At 41.3% G+C, this 10116-nt stretch overlaps 1 protein-coding gene across 1 annotated transcript; it reads right to left on the bottom strand.

The window, feature by feature from the left end:
* Positions 1–642: 642 nt before the first annotated feature.
* f9a (coagulation factor IXa) lies at positions 643–3867 on the bottom strand. The gene is made up of 8 exons (XM_085789518.1): positions 3697–3867; positions 3275–3456; positions 3166–3190; positions 2834–2947; positions 2268–2402; positions 1856–2178; positions 1632–1755; positions 643–1246 (listed from the first exon to the last, which is right to left on the bottom strand). The coding sequence occupies exons 1-8, from the start codon at positions 3800–3802 to the stop codon at positions 657–659; spliced, it is 1599 nt and encodes a 532-aa protein (XP_085645644.1). The 5' UTR covers positions 3803–3867; the 3' UTR covers positions 643–656.
* Positions 3868–10116: the final 6249 nt, after the last annotated feature.

Here is a 10116-nt window from a genome sequence, read left to right as displayed (position 1 = left end):
GTCACCCACCCCACTTTAATCTATTATTTCTGTATTCTTGTTTGAATGAAAGCCAACTTATATAATAAAATATATGCAGACTTTTCTCTTTTTGTGAATTTTTAGTCACATATCACTTGAAGCCTGGATTTACAAAGATAATTTCTCTTTCTCTGCATACCAGAACTTGTAGTACATTTGTTTTCCAGCAGATGGGAGTGTGGTCTTTCTCTGTAACTGCACAAGTGTTTTTGTAGATGTGACATGAATTTGGTGTTAATATTAGTTGATGTTAGTACAAAAGGCACAGTACAGCATCAAAGTATCTTCTTCTTCATATCTTTTTTCCCCTTATAACATAGACTGTTTCTGTAGTTGATTAGTATGATGGAATTTATTAGTTAAGTCAAAGTTACTTACAAATCACATGCATTTCTTCAGCTACACTCACTGTCAGCACAAAGGCAACCAGAGGTGGAGCTGGTTGTCACCTAACTCAACTGGATGTCTTTTAAAGGTCACCTTCAACCCTTCTAAGTCAAATTCAGAACTGTAGCTCCTTTAGCAACATACAGCAAAAGCCTATTTTAAACATCCTGAAAAGCTGGAAGAACATCCAGTTAAAAATGAGATATTGGGGCATATTTTTTATTTGATTAAATATAGAACCTTTAAATTTAAACATCAAGATCATCTACATCAAATGCCAGCCTGTGTTTAGTTAATCCCATAACATGGTCTATCCAGCGGTAGTAAACAGACACCCGGGTGTACACACCATACTTCCCATCTTTTGCACATTCCTCCCCCCAGCTCACGATGCCTGTGAGGAACCACGTGTCATGAATGCTGTTTGCATGAGGACCTCCACTGTCACCCTGACAGGCATCTTTGGCCACATTTTCGTATCCCGCACAAAACATGACGGGAGTGATCCTGGCACTGCTGCTTTGCTTACACTCTGTCCGGTCTGTGAAGGGAACCTCTACTTTCTGCAGCGTGCTAGCCGTGGATCCCATGTACCGCGTTCTGCCCCAGCCAGTGACCGTAGCCGGAGAGGAGTTCTTCACCAGGGCCTCCGTGAAAGCCTTGGGCCCTATGCAGATGGGCCGCACGGTTGTGGAGAAGGTGATGGGGTCTTTGAGGTAAAGCAGGGCGATGTCGTGGTTATACAAGCTCACACTTGTGTTGTAGCGCGGATGTGGGTGGTGCTCCAATATTTCGTGATCCTGCTCTGTGCCCTCGCTGATGTAGATATTGTGTTCACCTGCAGGGAGAGATATTAGAGATGGAAGTAATGGACTCCCCCTGTAGATTTACTCTACAATAAATTAACAAGACTGCAATAATTATAGATTTTAATCATTGTTATGGATTAATCTGTCAACTTTATGAATTGATCAGCCATTTGGCCTGTAAGAAAAGACCATGTACAAAAAGGCAGCTTCTTAACATTTGCCTGTTTGACTAATAATTCATAACCAAAAAAAGAAAATCCCCACAAATAAAAAGCTAAAATCAGATAATTCTTTGAATAGTGTAAGTTATTGATCATAATAGTTGATGAATCAACTGAAAACTGGTAAAGCTCTATGTTATACAGAGCTATTGCTCCAACAGAGATGAAATTAGTCAGTGTCATTGACTCTTACCCACTCTGACAAAAAAGGTGCCTGTTGCCTCTGCCAGGCAGTGAGCAGCGGTGATGACCCAACTTGGCCTGAGAATGGATCCCCCACAGAATAAGTCACGAGTGGAGTGGTACACCAAGCCCACCTAAAGAAAAGGAGGGACAAAAAGAGCTGTGAGTATGTAAAAGTTGGACATTTAAACAGCTGCCGTTTCTTTTCCCACATTTCCCTGTAACGCAGCGTACCTGCCATGGGATCTCTCCTGGAGTGACCTCCTCACCACCTACAATGCGTTTGATTGCTCGAATCGGTTCCACTGAGGAGGTCTCGGTGTCACTGACCAGCCTCAGGAAGGGTCTCCGACGGGGTAGGTTGTCTACAGGCTCAGTTGTGAGTGGTAAAGATGTCGTGGTACTGGCTGGGGTTGAGGGAGTGGGTGTAGTGGGTGTAGTGGTGGTGAAGTTGACCTGTGGGGTGGTGCTCTCCAAGCTGAAGTTCCCCAAGTCGTACAGAGTCCTTGTGGCTATACGTACCTCTGCCAAGGCCGTTCTCCCACACGGGAATTTAACTGGTAATGTGAGGAAAGGAGGCGTCACATTGAATTAATGATCATTAGTAACACATTTAGCTCATCATTTGTGAAGCATATATCAATACCATCTGGTACGCAGCTGACCCCATCCTCCAACAGCCTGTATCCTGTCGCACAGTGGCATTTAGATCCAAAGGTTCCCATTGACACACAAAAGTGCATACAGTCACCATTATCCACATCACATCTTTTTGCTACAACTGGCGAAGAAAAGATATAGAAATTATTATTATCATTGGTCATTTTCTTATTATATATACACACAATGAGCTGTCATTACCACATAAGAACTTGTGATTTAAACTCTTTGTAGGGCACCTCTGGCTGTGTGATGGAGCTAAATGCAGCCACTATTCACAGAGACGGCGCTTTGGCTGCTGTTTATAGAATTTCCAAAAAAAGGCTAATCTAATTTTGGAGCCTAAGACCAGACTGGAGCTGGATACAAGCCATTGATTTAATTTAGAAACAAGAACAGGGGGAGGGGGAGAGAGCATTGGTCTGTTTATTGTTTGAGACTGACATCTCATCTGATCTGATCTGATATTCTCAACAAATTTGTATCATGTAGCATAAATATCCAGTTTCTTTTGATCGTATTTTTAAATCCAGCCACAGGACTTGGACTCACCGATCTCACAGTTCCTGCCAGTGAAGCCAGGCAGACATGTGCAGGTGTAGGAGCCAATAAGGTCTTTACATGAGCCCTCGTGCAGACAGGGACCAGGCTTACACTGATTGCCATCTGCACAGATCCAGAACACAGTAACTCAGCAGACGGTCATCTGCTAGCTTCATTTTTGCAGGGGATGTATATGAAGCATCTTTACATAGAAACATAAGCATATACAGATCTGTGTATCAAAATAAGAACATGTGTTCTGATTCTAAATGTTCATTGACCAAAAACAAGCACATCACACAAGTAATGACAACATATATGTCATTTTCTGTCTGTGTTACCGACATATCCTGCCCAGAACTCCATCTGAAACACAAAGTTAAGTCTCTGATGAATGCATCCTGTTAAAATAGACAAACAATAACAAAAATAATAACAAAACAAACGTACTGTCTTTTCATCATTCTCAAAAGTTTCCCTGGCCTCCTCCAAGTCACATTTTTCCTCGTAACACTCTCTCTCCAAATCGCCTTGGAGAAACTCCTCAAACAGCCCCCTGTTGGCGCGCCTGTGCCTCCGCAGAACGCTGTCAGCTGCCTGACCTGAGAGAAACACCGGACCTGAGGCTGGAGCTGGGGAAAATATAACCAGAGTCCATGTTTTAGTATAGCCTACCTGTCTTCATCTCACAGATAACAGCAGTAAATAAATGCAGTTGATAGATGTTCTTTTGAGTATCAGTGACGTTAAAAAACACACTCCTCCAGCTGTCACGTGCACTAACAATGCTTCAGATGTAAAAAAGCAAAACTGAAATAAACCTCAAGTTGGAGAGAAGTTATTTATGAGCATCATAAATAATCTTAAAATACCTCCAGAGCCCAGCCGACAGCCCAAAAGCAACAAAGACAGCAAAGACAAAGACACTAGCTCCATTCCAAACTGCTGTGACGTCTCGACAGACACACACTGGAACATCACTCCAAAGTACAAAACTCTGTTTGCACATGTACACCCACACTTTGTGTTTGTCTGGAAAGAAAAAAAAACCCCTCCACTGTGTCAGCAGTACACATATATACACTGGCATGTTTATTTGTACATTAAGAAATTACAGAATATCAGAACAAATGATTAACCAACTTCAAAGAAATCCCAGACTTTCTCCTCCTGTGTCTTACTATGAAAACTTATGTCCTCACTGTCCCCCCTGTCACGGTCTTGTTTTCACACTCTATGTCTTAACAACAGATTGAACTACAGTTACAAATGTCTACCTATGCTCTTTACGTCATGTTAAATGTAGTTATCACATCACACACACACACACACACACACACACACACACACACACACACACACACACACACACACACACACACACACACAAAAATAAACCAAATTGTATTGCTTTCTTTGTGTGTTTTATTGCATTTACTGTAACTATGCCATTGTATTTTACCATCTCAAAGCTGATAATAGGTGATGCTCGAAATGTTATTAGTATTTGGATTTGTTTGTAATGGTAGTTTAGTTTCTTTTTTTCTTCTTTATTTCTTTTCTTTTCTTTTTTACATGTCCTCCCAAATCATAATTATGAAATGTGAGGTCATCATGCTAGCTTGAATGGGGTTTAAATTTGTCTGATTAGGCTACATTTGGAAAAATCAGCTTTTTAATATTCACTGAAGTTGTGCTTTTCAGGAAAAATCCAACTTCTTTTGGTCAGAGATGGTTGATAAATGCACTTCGGGCGTTTTACCACAAGATGGCGTTCATACACCTCAGTCATTCAATACAGCACAACAAGACAGCCGTAGATACTAATGAGATTGTGTACCCCATTATTTATCATTGCAGCAGAGAAGAATCCTGTGACTGTCTCTTACATGGTGATTTACGTGGAGAGCTGAGGAAATAAGCTAAGTTTAAACAAAGACCAGGTTAATTGAATCATAGGCAACTGGACTTGTATTTGTCTGGGAAGATGTTTCGCCTCTTATCCAAGGGGCTTCATCAGGTTGTACGCAACAAGTTTCGCACTGTTCCGCACTAGTTAGACCAATGATGAAGCCTGATGAAGCCCCTTGGATAGGAGGCAAAACGTCTTCCCAGACAAATACAAGTCCAGTTGCCTACGATTCAATTTGCCCAGAAAAGAACAATGACCTGGATGAATGAGAAAATCCATAGACAAAGACCAGGTTGCACTTTATCTAGTAGAGGTGTTTATGAGCTGATATGTTATGTTGTGTGTGAGAGAAGATTCACTTCATTAGGAAGGTTCTGACAAGTTTTCTCAATTTATTATAGGCTATTTATTTTACATTTTAGTCAACACAAGCTGTATAAAACATAAGCAAACAACCAGCAATTCTGGTTAAAGGTAGGGTTTGAGATCCTGGAAAAATGGTTAGAGCAGGCCACATTTTGAAAATAGTCAATAGTCAAAAGTCCCAGCCCCTTTCCTCAGACTTCTCTCTTCAGCCACGCCTCCAGAGCTCAGCTTGTTCAGCATTGGGTTCACATCAAGGTGAAGCCGAAAAGGTATCATGCTCGCTCCGCGACCCAATGTAATCCCAATGTGAGCGACGCGGCTTTACGCGATACTGTCGCATGTCACTGCGATACTGTCAACTGTCAGCCAACTTTTTCTCACGGCTCATTCACATGAAAGAAAACACATAATAACCCACGACGCGATTAGTGACTAGAGCGGTACCTACAGAGGAGGGGCAGAGACAGCAACTTGATTGACACATCACGATCCAATTGACTTCAACGTCGCACTATAGATGATTGGATGCTGTTTTTACAGGACTGTCTGTCCCACAGGTGACTGACTTTTTTAATTTTTGTGAAAAAGCATTTAATTGATTGGCTGCAATCGGAGTGTGAAGAGGATTTAAAACTATTTTGTAAAAAATGCTCCAAATAGGATCTCCAACACTACCTTTAATATGACACTAATATTACTGGAAATTTATTTACTGTATGCATGCATCTGTGATGCCAAGATTCTTCAGTTGATGCGCTTGTGCTTAAATCTAAATCATTTTTATGATGGGTATAAGTACTGTATGTCAGAAAAGACATTTACAGTGAAACCAATCATAGGATCTGCAGAGATTTTCAACATGTGTTTACTTTAACAAACTTCTAACATTTTCTTCAATCCCATGCATACATACCCTCTCATAATTGTTCAACATGGTCAATCAATAACTAAGACGATGATGCAGTGACCGGGGTGGGTGATGTGGAGCTTGTGCTGATTCAGCTCGCCAGTTGGAGATTTAACTCTGGCGTCACTCCGTGGTCTGGCATATAAGATGCAACCCATCACTGGCTCTGAAATCCCCCCAGAGGGACTCCAAAGTCTTCTCGAGTGCTGGCAACTTATCGACTGGAGGCATTTATCTTGAATTGCTCAAAGGTTGAATAATTCATACTTGAGTAATTAACACTGTCTGCTCAATACAAAGGCCTCTCCATCATTCCCTGCCAGGATGAATATAAGAGTAAAGAAGGTATAGGAGTGTTCACGCTGAAACAAAAAAGCACCTCTGATGCCTGATGCAACAGAATTTATTGGAGCTATTCCAAGTTTAGATGAACACATAACAGCAGGTACACTCTGCACTGTTGTCATTGAGTCATATTTCTAAATGTAAGTCTTCTGCTGAGCCTGGTGAAGAGGCTGTGGGCTTGACAGCCCTAAATGGCACAGTTTTCACTTAGCCTGGTTTAATAGCAGAGTGGATACAGACCATTGATTGAGCTTAGTATTTATTATGTCCATGAGAAAATACTAACAATGGTTTTTGCTGTTTGCATCGAGGTGATGAGTTGTGAGATGAGAGGATGCTAACAAGACTCTGTTAGATGGATGATGTGGATGCATGGATGGATAGAAGGAAGTAAAATTGCCTGTGACTGACTATTGATTCATGAAGATCTCGCAGACATCTCTCTGTCTTCTCTCTTTCTTTGGCAGCACAGCACAGCTGGGGAGTCTGTGTCGGCTCCAATTAGATTAGTCACTACAGTCGGGGATCGAGTCAGGGCTTCGCAGATAATAGAAACTCTGATGCTTGCTCAGTGCTATTGATTGTTTCTGTACAGTATCTTCTGGGCTGCGGGGGAGATCAGGCAGCCCAGAACTTGGTCTTTCACCTTAGAGACGTTGTCATTTGCTGAGAGCTTATGTTTTGCCTTGGTAAAACCTTCCTCTGTCAGCGGGAATCTGAATGTTTGTAAAGCTCAAACAAGGTCTGCATGATCTGGGAAAATCTGCGCGATGACGCATTCGAAGTTAACAACTCAACTTGTGTGATATTTAAAGACACAATCAATGATCTGGATATAAATAAAGCCCTGGCCTCATTGATAATAACTTTCAGATCTAAATTTAACTTCCTAATGTTTCCAGCACTGTCAAGTGTTTGTGATTTGAAATATGAAAGGCAGGAAAAAATAGCAGATTTTCCATCCTAGACGCTGACAGTGCCAGGCAGAGCTTACTGTGTCTGGACTATCTGTAACCTCAGCAGCTAAACTTTCTCCCAGAGTGACCCAACATCCACACTCATCACACTCTCAATGTGTTCTGGCAGCAGCTCCCCGGCACTCACTATTAAGACAGATACTTTGTTGCCTGCAGTCTGACTAATCCCCGACTGGATTATGGTTTGGTTTTTAATTGACTGCAGTGTGAGAAATTTTATATTGACAGAATTTAAGTGTTGGTGGTGTTTGTACACAATTTGAATGGTGCAACAATTCCCTCAGGTGTGATGTGAGCTTCAGGCCATAACATGCAAATGATGCATGATTTCCTCATGCATGTTTACAGCTGCTAGCAGTGAGAACAAAGACATACTGTCTGTAAACGCCTTGGTGACGTACACGCACTCAGTCATCCAGGTGTGTTTATGGTGGTCTTTTTGGCCCTGAGCTAGTTAGAGTGCTTTACAAGAGCTGAAGGCTGAGCGAGCAGCATCACACACCTGATTCACATCAGTTTCATTCACATGTCTGAAGTGAACACAGTGTCACAACAGGCAGATTCAAAGACACTGGTTATTCAATGTGAAATTCCACTGAGAAACTAAAAGCTCTGTTGCCATTTAGTCACAAACAGGAGTAAATTGAGATGATGAAGGAATGGCATTGTTCTGTTCACACCAAAGTTCAGCAAAAATAATAAGTAAATGCAAAAAAGAAGCCAGTGAATTTACTGCAAACTCACATAGACTGGCGTGTTGAAATCAATAGTTTGGGAAAGATAAATATCCATCAATTCCAATCTGATGTCTGACTGTTACATAAACAGTAGTATCATGCAGCATCCAGCTGAGAGTTATCTTAGCTTAAAGCACAGTTAGATGGGCGCTAGTCCAAACTCAGTCCAAACGTAAATCAATCCACCAGCCACATAGACTGAGGATTAATAATCTTTTGATACCAATGCTGTGGTTGATCATGATATGATTTATCATTATTGAATCACTGGACAGTCTGTTATAATGCACTTAGAAATGAAGTGAATGTGATACATGTTTGATACTCAAAGACGCTTCTTGTGAGCTCATACAGTACATTAAGATCCACAGGGAGCTCCTGTGATATGAGCTGTAAAAAGAAACACCCTCAGCCTCGAAGCACCACCACAGCCACCCCCTATCCTCCTCCTCCATTGCCTCCTCTTCATGGATAAAGTCATTGACATTAATGTGATATTTGAGAGAGTCGCACTCCGTTAATTAGTACACTAATTTCTGTAATTTGAAAGCCTGGCGTCCGCACCCATTCCCCTCGCTTGCCCACATGCGTCCTCACCAAGCCAAACACTCTGACATTTTAACAATTGGCTTGGTATTTTGCTGAAGACGCAGAGGTAGTGTTTGGATTTACAGCCTCAAAACACCAGTCACAGTCCAGTAGTCTTAAATAGACTGTTGGAGACCTTTCAAATGAAATCCTGCCAGTAAATTGTAAAAGAAAAAAAAAAGAAAGAAAGAAAGGGTAAGAACACCACTGACTGTAGTTGTAGTAGAAATGGCAACATAAACAACAAAAAGGGATTTTTGGCATTTACAGTTTCATATTTTGTAGATTTATCTTAACAACTTGGCTATTATTGCTGTGTCCATAAGGTGGAGAAATAAATCCTTTACCAGAACACAGGGAAAAGTAGGTTAACTTATTAATAAAAGTCTCAATTCAAGTTCAAAACACCAGAAAGATGCACTAATACGGTGTTTCCTCTCTTGGGTATGGATTCCATATTAAACTTATGAAACTAGGTAGAGCTAAAGGGGGATGTACTTAGCTTTGCTTGACAATAGTGACCCAGAAATACGGCGCTACTGTGAGTTCGTAAGAAATGAGAGCTGAAATCCACTCCTGGTTCTGTGAGCCGTGATGCAGCCGAGCTGACAGACGCTGCCGGCTCAGGGATGTTCAGCCACCATTAATGAAAAGTGGAGCTCCCATCCCTCCTGGTCAGAAAGTGCCTGTGAAGCTCACTGTTTTTCCACTGAATGTCAGAAATGAGTTTGCAAAAGGCTACATTGGATGGAGCCAATGAGGTGGAAATGGGTCAAATGAATTTTTCATAATAATAAATCATTTCCAACTTTACACCCTGTATATTGTAAAAAAAAAAAAAAAAAAAAAAAAACTGCTTCACGTGCTAATAAGTCACTTGCCATTGGACTGATGAGGACTTCATCACCAGCGGTAAATGGCAGAGTGTCAGCTGCACCAAATACATGTAGATCGTCTGTCCCACAGCTGAAATATACTCTGTGGCATGAGAGATATAAAAATGCAATCTGGTGAGCGGCCAAGTCAATTATGTGGTGTGTTATAGGGGGACGTGACAGAAATACGACACACCTTTCGACCCTGACCTGTATAGTTTTGAAATAACTTACTGACCCTGTTCTGACCTTTGAAACTGAGGTCAGTGCACCAGAGCTCTGTGAGGCTCAGAGATAAATGAGCAGGTGCAACAGTCCAATGAGTAGTGTTTGATGAAATCCATCACTTTTATGTGCAGACCTATATGGACACACATAAACACACACACACACACACAAATGCACAAACATTTCTATGGCCTTCCAGTCCTTGGTTATCTTCTGCGTCTATTCATTGTATTCACTCATGATGACAACATGTTATGAATATTATATTTGCCTTAGATGTGGCCTCACACACACGACACTGACCTCTCCTGGATTACGTTGCATATTCTTCTCCCTACAGCAATAAATTGTTAATTA

The sequence above is a fragment of the Trachurus japonicus genome, chromosome 10 (assembly GCF_045865225.1).
Source record: "Trachurus japonicus isolate A0001 chromosome 10, Traja_1.0".
NCBI classification, from domain to species: domain Eukaryota; kingdom Metazoa; phylum Chordata; class Actinopteri; order Carangiformes; family Carangidae; genus Trachurus; species Trachurus japonicus.
Note: the sequence above shows the minus strand (reverse complement) of the source record. Positions and strands in the feature narration are given on the sequence as shown.

Excerpts from the sequence above, each read along its gene's own strand:
- f9a (XM_085789518.1), bottom strand. The coding sequence starts at position 3,802 with ATGTTCCAGTGTGTGTCTGTCGAGACGTCACAGCAGTTTGGAATGGAG. Across the intron at positions 3,457-3,696 it reads CTGTCGGCTGGGCTCTGGAG|CTCCAGCCTCAGGTCCGGTG; the intron begins GTATTTTAAGAT and ends TATTTTCCCCAG. Across the intron at positions 1,247-1,631 it reads CACCTTTTTTGTCAGAGTGG|GTGAACACAATATCTACATC; the intron begins GTAAGAGTCAAT and ends CTCTCCCTGCAG.